Source organism: Pagrus pagrus (assembly GCF_965226575.1).
Source record: "Pagrus pagrus genome assembly, chromosome: 9".
In the NCBI taxonomy this organism is placed as follows: Eukaryota; Metazoa; Chordata; class Actinopteri; order Spariformes; family Sparidae; genus Pagrus; species Pagrus pagrus.
Window position 1 is genome coordinate 21,019,627 of NC_140193.1, and position 15,976 is coordinate 21,035,602.

The 15,976-nt window shown below is 40.8% G+C and overlaps 1 protein-coding gene across 2 annotated transcripts; it reads left to right on the plus strand.

Annotated features, from left to right (window-relative positions):
• The first annotated feature begins 2,412 nt into the window (after window positions 1-2,412).
• jam2b (junctional adhesion molecule 2b) lies at window positions 2,413-10,835 on the plus strand. Of its 2 annotated transcripts, none has more exons than XM_084362937.1 (10): window positions 2,413-2,577; window positions 5,742-5,807; window positions 6,931-7,041; window positions 7,198-7,347; window positions 8,049-8,230; window positions 8,325-8,433; window positions 8,525-8,632; window positions 9,767-9,785; window positions 9,883-9,928; window positions 10,085-10,835. In XM_084362937.1, exons 1-10 carry the CDS (start codon window positions 2,526-2,528, stop codon window positions 10,121-10,123), a joined length of 882 nt encoding a protein of 293 aa, XP_084219063.1. In that variant the 5' UTR covers window positions 2,413-2,525; the 3' UTR covers window positions 10,124-10,835. The 2 variants fall into 2 exon arrangements, with proteins under 2 accessions (XP_084219063.1, XP_084219064.1); XM_084362938.1 differs by having other exon boundaries at window positions 9,886-9,928.
• The last annotated feature ends 5,141 nt before the right edge of the window (window positions 10,836-15,976 follow it).

The window sequence follows — 15,976 nt, forward strand, 5'->3', positions numbered from 1 at the left end:
CCGCCTGATAAATCCCGAGCTCCATCTGAGCTATCTGAAAAATATAATTAATATTATTATCCTCCATGATCGTTAGAACTAGTACGATTGTTGGCCAAGTTTTAGCCTTCCCTATCTATCCTCAGCCTCACCAACCACCTATGAGTAAGACACAGTGACGCTGCTGGTCCATGAGAGTTTCTGTGCACTAACGTGGGTCCCATAGGTTTTTGCAACATGAATATTTTGGCTTGGGTGATTGGGATTTAAGACTCAGTGATTAACTATATTTCATAGTGCCATTCCTAGAGCTGGCAAGCTTAAGACTTTTTTTTTTTTGCTCTATATTGTGCAAATCTCAACACTTTCTGTGAAACAAACTGCCAATTTCACTGAGTTTTAAAGGATTACATTTGATCCTTTTTAGCTTTACTACTAAACTAGGGTTAAAGTTCACAGAAAAAGGACCCCTGCTCTAATCCAGGTATAATCCTAGTTGGCTCAAACAGTAGTGAAGTGTGAGGAGGACAGCTGTTTAAGTGATACTTGAACTGGCCTTTGGTCATCAAAGATCACGATGCATTTAAAGTCAAATGTGTGTTTGGTTCAAATCAGATTCACCACTTGGGAGAGATTGTTTATCCAAATGTTTGTGTAAAGTGAGCAGTTGTTGTTATGGATGTGTATGTGTGTGTTGCTGTGTGTAACATGACTTGCAGAGCAGCTGGGATTGCTGATGGTGAACAGGTGCTGCAGCAGAGATTTTGTGAGCTTGTATTTCGCTCTTTCTCTCTGTGTGTGCTTATGCACACGTGTCAGCACGTATGGCCCCTGTGTGTGTCTTTGTGTGTGCATATGGCCACAAATGTAAGCATGTGTGCGCATTAGCCAGAGCGAGGGACAATGTGCTGTTGTGTGAGCGCTGGTGGTGAGAAACCTTATAGCCAAGGACACAGTAGCTCAGCCAGCAGCTGTCCCATCCCTGCACCTCCTATTACACTCACCTCTGTTGACATGTAGAAAACTCCAACTATGGTGATTTTCATCTTTTAAATTCAGATGGAGTGTCACATGATTTCCAGTATGAGATCCCAGAATTGAATACAAATATAGTTAAAATTAAAGTTAGACTAAATGTATTTGTTCCTAAGATAATGGCTTGAATCAACAAAGAGAACAGTGGGAAAAAAGTTTAGTGTGAAATGTAGTGGGGTGGAAGGATAAAATAGCATGAAATAAATTGTAAAACAGGAAGTACCTCAAAATTGTACGTTAACTTGCAATAACTGTTGTTTGGCAACTCTGAAGCAGCAGAAACAAGCTCTGAACACAATATTAAAGTCAATATGGTAAACTTGTCAGCAAATAGTTGCATATTTACACATCCAGCAGCTATGTGGAGCAACATTATCATTAATTTGGAGCTGTGCTTGTGTCCACCTGATGAATGTAAGTATAATGTTCACTCTTCTTCTTTTCTGGGTCTGAACCAACCTCCCGACATAAATATTTGCCTATTTAGCTGAGCTTTTCTGTCTACTGCCAACCAAAACAACAGTATGAGAGTAGTGAAAGTGAACCAAAACAGTAAAGTTGTGGGCAGCACAGCAAAATAATAAGTTGAAACTCATGGTCAAAAACAAAGTAAAACTCACCAAATACTTTGTTGTTTGTCTTTCCACTGTTCCAACAATCCTCACCTCTGGTCTGGTCCGAATAAAACCTTAATTCATCGCTCTAAATGCTGATTTTCCAGGCTGGTGATGACCAGCCTCTCTCTTGCTCCTCTTCCACTTCATGCCTCTCCTGACACGTCTCCTGGTCTGTGGACAACAAGAAAGTTTAGAGCCACTAGCTGCAAGGCTAAGCAAGCTACCTAGTAAACAGCAGCTAATAGATACAGCCACAGATAGCTATAGCAAATAGCAGCAGTTAGTGAGCAGCAGATAGTGGGGCTTCTCGTGAAATGCTGCCCCCTATTTGTTTGGAGGGACCTTCGACAGGTGACCAATTCTTACACATTGAACCTTTAAAGCTCAATAAACACGAGTTGTGCTTCAGATGTTGCACAAAACCTTTGACATTGTCACATCTTTACAACTACACCCCTGCATCTTTGTTCTCGTTGCACAAAGGACCACAATAGAAATCAGTCTCTGCATTATTGTGTCATCCTGAATATTTTCACGCAACATAGTCAAATAAAGTCAGATAAACTAAAATAAACTAGTAAGTATGAAGATTGTCCTAAAGATACTGCATGAGATAGCAACAATCCTAACAGGGCAGATCAAAGAACAGACCCCTGTCAAAATAAAAGGAGCTCATATCTCCTGTTTGCTCTGCCTCCTCAGAGGGTAGTGGTCTCAGGGCAGCAGGCAGCACAGCAGCTCTCCCGCCTGCTCGCGTCAGTTGTCCAGGAGACGTGAGCGTGTGCGTGCTGCAGATGTAACTTGAAGAAGCTGCAGGGAGTTTGGAGTAAAACTAGTCTCATCCAGACTCAGCGGACACCCACAGACCTCAGGTCGGAGCTGAACTGACTAAACATGAACACTTTGAAGATGTTGGCGCTGCCTCTTCTCATCACTTTATTGCACTGTGAGTTTTTTCTTTTCTTTACTGGTTTTAGAAAGTTTATTTAACAAGTTGCTGAAGTTATTAATGACTGATGAAGAGGCTATAATAGGCTTAGGCACCATAACAGACCTATAGCTAGATGTTTTCAGAGGAAGAAGTGCATTATTTTTTTTTAACAGAGTATGTTATGGCCAGTTTATATTATGGTAAACACTCCTGGTAGCCTCATTGGTGTGTTGTAATAGGATACTCCTATTAATTGGGAATATTATCCCTTTTCACAGGGGATTCTGTTGCCTCAGATAGTTTACTTCACTTGAAGTTTTGATCTTTGATTGCAAAAGTCAATATAAGGTAAGATGTAGGATGTATAAAAGTTTCTTAAGTTGTGCACTGAAACAGAAAAAACTGAAAGCATAGTCTAAAGAAGATAGTTAGGGATTGTATGGAAATTATTGGTGAAGGGAGGGGGGTATAATCCATGTTTTACTTACAAAAAGAAAAGCCCTTTTCAGGGTCATCAACATTTTGTTTGGACCCTCCGTTTGAAAAAACCTTCCTCCAATATCTCAAAAATATTCTAACAGTATTGATACAACTTAGTTCCCCAGTGATAAAGGACAACACATTTAAGTTAAATGTTAAAAATTAACATTAATGTCATTGGAATCATTTTTTGCTTTCTTTCTTTAACATTTAAGATTAAAGGTACCCTATCGATGTTTGGGGAAGACGTTTTGATCAGAAGACAAAGATCTTCATTGACTGATTTTTATGCCTAAACACACTAAATAAACAAACTCTCTTCGATTCATGACTGAATAAACAAACTGACCTTAAAGGACAACACAACTTCATTCTGTTAACTTTGTTTATATTTGGCGGACCCTGCCACCTTTCCAGCTTCAAACAGTGTTCTGGGACCTTATTTTCCTCTATGAACAGCTCGTTTATTCAGTTATGGAAAAAATAATTATGTCTGACTTTGTATTATTACCTCATTATTTTTGTAAAAATTTATTGGAAATTTGTTGGAATTTCTTCTCCAAAACTACATAGTGCACCTTTAAGACAAGTTTTATTTTTTCCAAATATTTCTTGTGCAGTCCCTCAAAAGTGCAGGATACAGACTTGCCATAAGATTTATTGATCACTAGTTTGTGTCATTTGTGTTTGTGCACGTTAAGTCCACACACATGCGGGGGTTGGGGAGGTGTGACGTGTTCAGGGACTCCATCAGGGGGTTGAGATTGTGCAGGGAGTGGCTGTGCCTGGGCTTCATGTTTACACTGAACCCGCTCTGATGCCGTTTGAACCCGAGATCCGCAGGCTGATGAGACACGTCACGTGGCCCCGCGGAGGAGTCTGGGATCCCAACCCTTTCAGTTTGAAGATAGCCCCTGACTGACCCCGTTGTTTACTGGATGGAGATGAAAAACGGCCACTTGCTATCTGGAAAAAATGCATTTGAAGCTGCTGTGGGAATTTAAAACTTTCTCTATGCTGATAATTGCAGCTTTTACATGTGTGTTTTGATCTTTGTTGTATTTACTCATGAGGACCGAATGTCCTCACAGAGATTGAAAAGATTGTAATCCTTCCTCAGTCGGGACGAGGCTGGTTCAGGGTGTGTTTGGAATATTTGAAGCGTGATATTGATTTGATATTGATTTTAAGCACTTTCTAATGCTTTTAATATCCCAAATAACTAATTTGAATGCATTCCTAAAAATAATAACATTATTATGGAGAATACCAAGTATCTATTACATTTTGTATGTGTATATTTTAAAATATATTACATTCATGTTCAAGATTAGTTTAAAGGCTTCAGGATCCACATTGAGTGTTACAATCAGAATCAGGTTCAGGTTTGGCTGAGGGTCAAAGTAAAGCATATGGAGCCGAGGGTGAGGGTGAAGGCTTCAATCAGTATAGAGCCTCACAAGTGTGCCATACAGATATCTGTGTGTGTGTGTGTGTTGTGCCAGCTGAGGGGGATAAGGTTACTGTCATGAAGAGCTGCTTTGTCTGCAGAAGAAAAGCATGCTCTCCATGCATGTGTATGCCACACACACACACACACACACACACACACACACACACACACACACACACACACACACACACACACACTCACACCTTTCTTCTTGAGCTTATCTTGATAATACCAAACCAGACGCATACATTAATATTCCTCAAATAAAATCTCATTCAGTGATTCTCCACGAGGAATTCATTTTGCCATCTCTTTTTACGCTCCGCTCTCTGCCGTCCTGGATTTCTGACTATCAAAAGTAGTTTTGATGGGAAACAACAGCTGAGGACAGCTTGAATGAAAGTGTGTTGCACTGGATTTTAGTTTTCACAACAGAAAAAGCAGTAAAACATCAATAGAGACCACACAAATCTGCAGAAAAATCCACTTCCACGCTGTTCAGACTCAGGCTATCGAGGACAGCTGCTTTGTCACGCTATCACCCGCCTTGACGCTTCAAACCAAATTTAACCACATTTCGGTAAAGCTGGTGTTTCTGTGAAAACTTGTTGAAATCCATCATAACGAGCATTAACTTGAGCTGACACATCTGCTGCTCTTTGTAAAGGGAAGAACAAACTTTCTACAGCCACTTTTTGTCATACTGAAAAGACTCGTACGAGTTATCGCTTTAAATGTTTTTTGTGCTGTGTGTGTGTGTGTGTGTGTGTGTGTGTGTGTGTGTGTGTGTGTGTGAGTGTGTGTGTGTCTGTGTATGTGTGTGTGAGTGTAATGACTGAAGGGACAGATCACTTAAAAGAGGTTATCAGGTCGGGATTAAGCAGCTTGTCAAAGTCATCCATCACCTGCATTCCTGCACGCCACCGCTCCTGGTACCACCAGACCACACTCTGTACATCTGTGTGTGTGTGTGTGTGTGTGTGTGGGCAGAAATTCTGTTGATGTTGTAGGCCTACTTGTGTATTACATGGTGAGGATGCATGCATAGTTTGGCATTTTAATATTGTCTGTTTGTGCTTTTGGTCTCCCATGATCCCACATTCTGAAACTACACATATATTGAGCATTTGTGTTAAATACAGGGAGATGTTAGAGATGTGAGAGAGAGCAGAAGTAAGATTGTTGGTGACTGAGAGTAAAAACAGTCTAATTTATAACAGCTGATTGATCGTCTCGTCCCCTGCAGGTCCTGTGTGTCTGTCAGTGACAGTCAGCAGCAGTAAACCCAAAGTGGAGGTCCACGAACACACAGGTGAGACTGCTGCTTCTCTGAATATCATTGATTTGAAACACAACTTTAAAGGTCCTCTGAATAAGCTTTAGTGGGATCGATTGGCAGAAATGGAATATAATGTTTACATTCAGGTTTTCATTTGAATGCCCGGCACGGGGGACTGTGGTGCATGTGCAGAATGCTGAGGCCAGTTCGGGTGTCCGACTGAGGCATACACATGAAAGAGTAAATCAACTTCCAACCACATTACCTGGGTGTGTTAGTCCGACTTTGAGAAATTTCGATTTAGCACGATTTCAGTCGGACTAACATGTTTACATGGACTTAACAAGTCCGGTTTAAACTAACACAATAGTCCAACTTTTTCTGACATCATGTAAACGTAGTGACTGGCTCTAGAGAGGAATGTTCGTGTTCTTAGCGTTTATGGTATTTTTTGTATTTTTAGCGTTTTCAGTGTTCACCACTAGATGCCAGTAAATCTTTTAGGGAACAAAGCTGTCCATTGTGACATTAACAGTCCGTTTTGTCTTGAACATGCCACCGTATATTTTGTATGGATTCGTTTTGCCATCCTATTCCAAATGACAGGAATGGAAAACAAATTCTGAATACAAAATGTGGTTAAATATGACCATGAAACCAAATCATGAATAGTATTAATATGAATGATATTAATGTGCACATTTCGGAATGATTTGAGGGCAAAGATGAGACAGGAAGAGGGATACGACATCCTCTGATGTGCATGTTTCTCATTCAAAAATAAATCATTCAGATCAACAGACAAAACAGATTTAACCAGATTTTAAACAGATTTACATAATTACACCTTTAATAACAACTTTCTTCTTTGATGAGAAAAGTGACAGATATTTAATTTTTAAGATTTTCTTGGAAAATCATCTAAGATAAAAGATTGGGGAAATGAGCAGAAACAGCAGTCACTGTAGAGCTGTTTTCAAACCTTATCATCAAATCCAGTTGTACTTAATATTGGTCAGTTTTCATGAGTTTGCAGTTGTGACGAACAAGCAACACATTTTGAAACAAATAATGTAAAAAATGTATCTGCAAATTCAAACCAGAACATAGATATATGTACTGTGGATTGACACCTGCTGCTCTGTTTGTCCTCCAGATGCTGTCCTCTCCTGTGAGTTCAGGACGGAGAAAGATCAGAACCCTCGAATCGAGTGGAAGAAGAAGGGGAAGGCCGTCACGTTTGTGTACTTCGATCACAAATTCACAGGTGTGTGACGACAGTCCTTTACTGCGTGAAAAAAGCTGATGTTTTGCTGCCCCTCTTTCCATCACCCCTTCATCATCACCTGTGATTCATTCTGTTTTCTAGCACTTTAGGTTAGTTAAGCTTTGTCCATCCTCTTTCCATTACCTTCCGTTGCAGGGTCGTATGCAGAGCGGGCAAAGATCGAGGGAGCGACGCTGACGATACACTCTGTTACACAGAAAGACTCGGGGGAATACCGCTGTGAGGTGACAGCCAGCGAGGACCACGTCAACCTCGGAGAGGCGTCTGTAACCCTCAATGTGCTTGGTATGATGGGAAACCTCCTGTTGGACATTTAATAGTGCCTTTACAGTCACAGTGAAACGGCAGTAAGGGCATCCTCTGCTTCTGTATATCTGATTGACAATTAAATTTGTGATCATTGAAATTTGATTGGATTACAATTACAGCTGAGTGAGTCATCAGAAATGACTTGACATTTTACAAGAGGAGGGGGGGATCTGGTATAAAAATACCAAAATAAGATCTTTTTTTTGTGGCCTTGTTGTCGTCTGTTGGTATCTAAGACTGACAGCACGACAGCTCAGTGGTAAGTGCTGTCACTTCACAGCAAAATGGTCCTGGGTTTGAATCTGCAGGCTCCAGTTTCCTTTTCAGTCCAAACACGTGCAGGTGATGTCATGTGGAGCGTGACTGGCTTATGATTATCTATATATGTCAGCCCTGTGATAAAGACACAACCTGTATCATGCCATAAACTTGTTTTTATTTCCTGATTGAGGAGGGAGTACTGTGTAGATCGTTGCTGAGTAAATTGATATGAATGTTTCTTTCAGCAGTTAAATGCATCAGTTTGCAAATGAATCATTAGCACTCTCACAGAAAACCAAAGTGCATCAACAAACGCAATATGTAAAGTTCTTTTAAGGTGGATTCGTCTTCCCAACAATGAAAAAACCTGTATTTTTTCTGTAACTCGAGCTGTTTTCTCCTCTCTGCCTCCTTAGTGCCTCCTCATGTCCCGTCCTGCGAGGTGCCGAGCTCTGTGTTTGTGGGCTCGGGCCTGGAGCTTCACTGTAAGGACAAACTCAGTGTGCCTCCTGCCATCTACCGCTGGTACAAAGACAACAGGGCTCTGACGGCCTCAGTAGACACTCCATACAACGTGGACACGAACAAGGGCACACTGGTGAGTAGTACACAGTAAAACACATACACATATGTTCAGACACCAGCTGTTGTTACCTGTTACTCACCTCTCACCTTGTCTTTGTCTGGAGCAGAAGTTTAAGAGTGTGTCCAAAACAGACGCGGGGATGTACCGCTGTGAGTCCTCCAACAGCGTTGGGGCGCCCAAGAGCTGCGTGGCCCAACAACTGAAAGTTATTGAATGTAAGTTTTTCTTATAACTCCTCTCTGGAGTTAACATGTTATGCTCCTCTCACCAAAGACTGAACATATACTCTCTTCCTCGTCCTTTTAGATCCTTTGAATATGACGATTTTGATAGCAGGAGCTGCTGCTTTTCTGACGCTCGTCATCTTGGGCTGCATCTGTGTGTGTTGCTGCCGACGCCGAGGCTGCTGCAAGAGTGAGTGGTGTGAAGCTCGCTGTGTGTGTCATGTAATCACTGGTTTTACATTTGAGAAGTTGCATTAATGAATACATTTGAATCAGAAAAATAAATCAAGGTTAGAACCTGACAGGTCATTTAATAAACCTCGCAGCTCACCCCCTCCTCTATCCTGCTGATATATTAAATATTCCCTTTGGTCTGCAGTGAATTAGAGCTTTGACTTGTTTCTCAAGGTGCGTGTCTGTTCACTTACCTGGGCAGATATGAGGAACCAGATCAGTCAACAGTTGAGATTTCCAACTTTCATCTTCCATCTTTGTTTGGGTCAAGGGATGAAGATGTATCTTGAGAAACAACGTGATTAAATATTCTGTATGATACAATTTCCGTAGAGGATTACAGTTAACATTTTTAAAGTAGCCTGCTAGTTTTTTCCAACTCTATTTTTATTTCCAAGAAAGCAGGAGCTTAAGTCTTTGACTAATGTCTTTGACTGAATTGTAATCTCCCATGCAAAAGTCTAAAATATAAAACTACGATTAAGTGAGAGGCAAAGTGAAGGGCTCTACAAGTGTGTAGGATGTAATGGTAAAAATAACTCATTATAACATGGAAACATGTTATAACAATAAACTTTTGGTGTTATACTCTGATACTGATCCGTTCTTATTTTTCTGTTCTGTACCATTGCAAGTAAAGGACTCACATTCAAACTCTTACCAAAGTAAAATTGTAGCTCTGATCAGTATCTATAAACAATGGAAAAAATGCCAATTTCTGTGGCCTTGTTTTCCAGCTGCAGCAGGCAGATTTTATTAGTGAAAAAGCTTTAAAAACCCAGAGTGCACTGAGTGCTCAGCACCAAACAGCGGACAGACACAGTTACCGACGAGCTGCTGAACATAGTGGAGCATTTAGCAGCTAAAGAGACAATTATTTCCCTCAGGAGAGCTAAAGAGAGTGAATATTGACTAAAACTGTCAGGTGTACACAAACAAGACTGTTAATACATGCTTGAGTAAATGTACTAATTACTATCCAGCTAATTACTGCTGCCAGATTAAGAGGCAAAGTCTTCTCAGGCGAGCATGATAGTGATCTTGAAAAACGCTGACTTGACTTTTTCTCCTTTGTCGTTTCTTTGAACAGACGACAAGAAAACCAAAAGGTGAGGGTTTCACATTCAGTCCAACTCTTGTTTTGCCCACAGCGATGTTTTATTGACTGACTGAGCTCAGACTGAACTGCCACCCTTTGTCTTTCAGCAGCAAGTCCTTTAACCCTCCACCTCCGCCTCCTCCCATCCGCAACGTGAGTGATCAGAGGGATTGTTGTTGTGTCAGGGCTTGTTTTGCTCGCTGCCATGTGTTTGGGTTACCATAAAATTCTGTTGATGGGTCGCTGATAACGCTGGTCTCGAGCTAATTAAAGGAAATGATTCATTGAATGTCTCTCTGCTCTTTACAGTTCAAGCACTACAAACAAACCCACTCCTTCATGATCTGAGGGGGGAACACGCTCTCACTTTGACTTCAAGCCATCAGAAATCTAAAGTGTGCGCTTATCGTGCAGCGCACTGGGAAGTTACTCTGCCGTCGCCTTGTTTTTGGACGGCTGCTCACTGCTGCCTGGGATGGACAGAGAGAGAGAGATGAAGATATCAAGCATCACAAAGAATTTAACTAGATTTTGAAAAAATCTTGTTGCCTCCTGAACACTGGCATCTGTGCACTGACAGCTTAGACTATGTTTCCTACTTTCACATTTACTGACAGGGTTAAACTCGCCTCTTTCACATGTTATAACATATTTTGTTGTCGTATATCTCTTTAGTTCGTCGAAACATCTTTAAAACCTTATTTTTCTACTCCTCTCAGACTTAAAGGGTCATGTTCAACGTATGTTTCAACTCTCTTACGCCATCTATAGGCAAGTAGCTGTCATTCACCCACACTGACAAATACTGTATAGATTGTATTCTTTGTATTGCCTTTCATTTATATTTAGATGTTGTTTTATATGATGCTATTTTTTTCTCTTTGTCAATTTCATATATTTTATAAGACGTGTGTTGATATCATAATTGTTGAATCTTTTGGTTGTATAAATTCAAATTACGTGAACTGAGCGACGTGAACAGGTGTCTGCACACACTGAATGGTGGAACCTCTGAAAATAATTTGATAAATATATCTCTTGATCAATAAAAAACACTGAAAAAAACTGAGTACATTGGAATTCAAGCTGTGCACTTTATTGGTTTATTGATACCCAGTCAGGCTGAGGGAATATCAATGACATTAAACTCAGCATGTGTTTAAATAATCGAGCCCAGATGCATTCAAGTGGCGTCTCACGGGCCAGATGCCCTTTAACGACCTCAAGCAGGCCCTTGATCAATTTGTTAGTCAGCTAATTAGCCCATCCATTCGCTATTTCTGTTGCTAAGCACAAAACCCTCTTACTTCAATAAACTGTTTTAACCGGGGCTGTTTAAGCAGAGTGAATTCATGTGAATCAAACTGACAGCTTACTTCCAAGATTACAAAGGAGCATTTTCCCCTGTACATTTGTAAATATGTTTCTTTTTTTAATCTGAAAACTGTTAAACATTGAGCTTCTGAGCTTTACAGGTCAGACATAGTGAATGTAATCTTAAAGTCCGGCCCCTTTGCCAAAAAAGTAGTCTAGTCCTATACTGTATGTACCTGTAGTCCATATGAAACTATCCACAGCATTAAAAATACATTGTTTGGTTAATAGTATGTGATCCAGCCTCCTTTTACATTAAATCTTGACCACAACATGTTTTTTAGCAAAACTAGCAACATGGCTAGGGATTGTGACGTCAGTGTGTCGGTCAGTAGGCCTTTGTGACTAGATACCTTAAAAAACCATCAGCCTTAGCTCTGCTTTATGTTGTGTTAGTGCTAGTTAGGTAATTAGCAAACGTTAGCATGCTAACATCACGCTAGTCATTTTATGAGATGATACATACATAATACATATCTATTAATAATCCATGTTGCGAGCTTAGTGGCAGGCCGAGTCAGCATTCAACGCTAGCTCGCTGTGTTTAGGTACGGCCTCACAGAGCTGTTAGCGTGGGTGTAGATTAATATACTGGATTCTTAACTCTTTTGTAGTTGCTTTAACAGATTTTTCACAATGCTCTCCCTCTTGTTCCTCAATGTTAGAAAGGCCCAAACAGCTGTTTAGTGCCAAACAATGGTTGCTATTGTTGTCTACGTGTTTATTTGATAGGAAATATACTGCAGTGTAAAAACTTAATAGGTGCTTTTATTACTGGGTATTGTAAACAAGCTACAGTGGGCAGATATATTCTGTTGGGTGTTGTCTTCTGACAGATACCAGAGGCAGTTACAGCAGGCGGCCATGTTGGAGAAGAAAGACCTTGGATGATGACGTCACAGATCAACTCCCATTTACTTTATTCCCTCTGCTTTGGTTTTTGTCTGAGGAGGACCAGTTTGCCAATAAAGCTACCAAACGAGAAACCTTGAGTTCTAGAGATCAATTAAAAAAAAACTTTATATTTTATTATGTCTTTCTATCAAGCAGATTTTTGTACACACACTTTGCTTCCCTCGACCAAACAAATGTAGCTGGCTGTGATCAATATGTCTCCACTGACCACAAGGTGGCACCAAAGCACTGACAGTATGTGTTCACACTGGCACAGACTATAAGGCTTTGTGCTGCCAGCTTTTATCCATTATTTGTCTATGAACAGTAGCACTATTGTCCTCCTCCGTTTGTGCTCATTGTTCTCCTTATTGTGTCGCCCATAAATTAAATGTCTTGAAAAAGCAGTGATTTCCTGCAGCTTCCGTTCCATTCAGTTTGGAAGAAGACACATCGTCTGTGCAGGTACTGATGATTTATGCTCATGTTAATAACTACACACTTTGGATATCTTTACATCTGCCTCGTGCATATTAGTGCAGACAGTGTCAGGAACCGTTAGCAGAGATCTGTTCTTGCACATAACCTTCACTAATGATTACATTAGTAGCTCATATTGATCTGCTCACATGGCTGCAAAGAAAGGACATCAGTCGAGCTCTATTATGCAAATTTTCATTCACAGTCAAGTCACTCGTGTGTGAAACCTGTACCCTCAATTGTAACTGCATTTGTTTTAGCATAATGAGGACGCTTATGAATTTGCAGAATGCTTTTTTGGGAGCTATTCATAATCCCAGGACATCTGGGTCCAAAGAAATCCCTCATCCCCTCCTCACTACTCTATATAGAGGGAGTTCAGTGAAAAGAACAATATAATGTGTAGTTGTAGAAAACAAAACAAAACAAAACAAAACAACACAAACAAACAAACAAACAAAAAAACCTTTGGGACACTAATTGAGTAATTTATTTAAATCTGACAGCTGGACAATGCATGATGCTAGTTAGCTCTCCGTTAGCGACCCTCAGTTGTACACTCTACTTTTTGTTCCTTGTATAGAGTATAATCATTTTTCAAACACACAAAGTCCTTTGTTATACCTTTGTTATACCTGAGCCAAAATGAACAATTGCTGTGTTGGTATTGTGCACAGTCATGTTCGATTGTGTGTGTTTTGCATATAGTAGCTTTGTGCTGAACAATCTTATACCTGTAAATCCCGTAAACTAAAATTACGGGATTTATAAAAGGTGTCATGGAGGATAAAGTATTCGGATAGTTTAGTAAAAGTAGCAATAACATAATGTTAAAATGCTCCGTTAAAAGTTTTGCTTTCAAAATTCTCTAAAAGTACATCACTAACCAGCTAAATGTATTTGTGATGTATCAAAAGTACAATCGCAGAATTTCAGAGTGCAAAGCAGCATTTGAACATCTGGTTTGTTGTGTTTTGTTGCCTGTGTCTCTTCTGGGTTCCTGTGCTTCTTCAACAGCCTGTTTCTCCCTCCTCACCTGCCATGCATCACGTCTCGTTAGCCCTGCCTCGGCTCTCTTTTCCCCCCAGCCAATCAGCTCCTACCTGCTCGTCCTCCTCACTCACCTGTTTCCTATTCCCTCATCAGCTCCTCGGTACATTTACAAGTCGCAGTCTTTCTTTCCTTGCCTGTTCGTCAACCTGTTGCCTTCGTCCCTGTTATCTCTACCTGCATGTCTACACTCCTCTTGGTCCTGCAAGCTTTGTGACTGATTGTTGTTAACATTATGATGGTCTCATTTGACTCTCTTAACGTAGGCCCTTCGGTCCAATAAAATTGGGAAAGTCTGGAGGAGCCACAAGATAAAATCCTTTTATTTCTATTCAAGTTAGCCGGGCACTAAACCCGAAGTTAGCCGGCTCGGTCGGGGGAAGTCTGTAGTGCGCATGCTCTATGGAACCCGTAATGCAGGAAGACTGGGGTAATTTTATAGCTGGGAAATCCAGCTTTTTTGGCTTCATGCGCCACTGAGCAACTTTCACAGGACTGAACTGGGCTCCGTCTCCAAAGCTGTGTCCAGATTTTAAGCAATGTCTTTGGCCTCATCCCGATAAGCGTCCTACCTTGCCCCTTCCATTCATGTGCATACTGCATGCATTATATGTGATTTCCTTTTTTCCCAACCCAATCACCAGAATAAATGTTAGCTAAGTTTCTGCAAAACCACAGATAAGTTAAAACTGATCTTCTCCTTATGTAGCAACTTTAAATTTGTTCAGGTCAAATTTTCTATTTCTCACAACACTGTATATATCCTCTAGTTATGTTTACGCACAAAAACCACTTGGTCAGGGTACGAAAACATGATTTGGCTTAAAATACATGTTTTGGTCCTCACAATCACAGATGGAGGCGGTCCGACTTTCTGTGAATAATATCTGGTTTTGGTCGCCACAAAAATCAAATTGTGTGTCTGTGTTTGGCAGCCTTGTTGGTTTATAATAACACCATCACCATCCTCCACATGAAGCGAAAGGTGACTTATAAGCACCATGTGAACGTTTGAATGTCACATGTGACGTTTGGTTCACGTCGACCTTGGATGTGTCTGTGGTGTGCAGAAACATAAACTGCTCACACTATATCCTGGAGACTGGGCTGTTTTCTTCCACATGTGGAAACAAAACATGGAACACAAGTGAAGTGAAAATTGCCTTTTCGCATGTGAAAAAAAATATTAACATGCAAAAATGATGTCACATGTAAACTGGACATTTTCAGGAGCGACTGGCTTTTTAGACATGAATGAAATTGTCAACATTTTTAATATCATGCACGTGTATATGTGACTGGAAACAACCATATAAATACATCAGAAGAAATGAAACGTCACACAGGTAAAATCAGCCAACTGGAGTTCCTGGTTATATGAGCGTTACATGGGCACACAGACGCAGAGCTCAGGGGAATAGATGACGTCTGTGACTGAAGTACCAAAATGATAACCCCAGCCACAAACACACGCATACACAACCTGTCACATCCAGATGTGGCGGCTGGTTAATGGCGTTGCCCGACTGTCAGCTCCATTCATTTTTTTCGTGGTTCCCTTTTGAACATCTTAACAGGCCTTCTTTATGGATGCTCGGCCTGCGTTACAGCTCAGGGGGACTGTTACATCACATTTTGTAAATGTGTGTGTGTACATGTCAGATAGCGACAGAGGAGAGCGAGTGTGAAAATAAGGGAGAGAGAGAGAGATTGTGTGAGTGGGCGGTGGCTGTCAAATGAAATCTATGTCAGTACCACTGTTGTCTTAGATGTTAAATTAAGCCTCAACCTTGGTTTCCTCCAACACAGCTCTTTCCTCTGCTGCCTGGTACCAAGTTGGCTGCACCGGAGCCTTACCCACAATGCATCCTGTGAGTTGAGCTCCCCTTGAAAACCTTCGGGAGCATCCATGAACAGGTGGCAGAATTCTCACAGCACATGGCACAAACACCCCCGCAGATTTAAATAGCTTTTTTCATTTACAACAACAAAAAAAAAAAAAAGAAAATCATTTATTTTGTTTCTTTTGTTTCTGGTCTTGTTCCTTAATCGCTCTCTGCCACCCAGCTTGTTGAGCATTTACAGCTCCACATTAGCAGCTCCTGGGTTATGCAAAAGTTACATCATGCAGACATTGATGTATTTATGCCTGGGGCTAATTGTTGTGGCACAGGGAGCAGGAGGAAGACCACTGACACTGGGATTACCACAGGAAACTCTCTCATCCCCCTGCTGCAGTAAGAAATAGCAACACTTAAACATTTATACCGCAGCAGACGACATCTCCTACAGTTTCATTAAATCTTTATACTGAGGTTCTCTTACAATGCTGACAGTCTGCGCTGTGTGTGTGTGTGTGTGTGTGCGTGCGTGTGCGTGTACGTGTGTGTGTGTGTGTGTGTG

Excerpts from the sequence above, each read along its gene's own strand:
- jam2b (XM_084362937.1), top strand. The coding sequence starts at position 2,526 with ATGAACACTTTGAAGATGTTGGCGCTGCCTCTTCTCATCACTTTATTG. Across the intron at positions 5,808-6,930 it reads GGAGGTCCACGAACACACAG|ATGCTGTCCTCTCCTGTGAG; the intron begins GTGAGACTGCTG and ends TTTGTCCTCCAG. Across the intron at positions 8,434-8,524 it reads ACAACTGAAAGTTATTGAAT|ATCCTTTGAATATGACGATT; the intron begins GTAAGTTTTTCT and ends TCGTCCTTTTAG.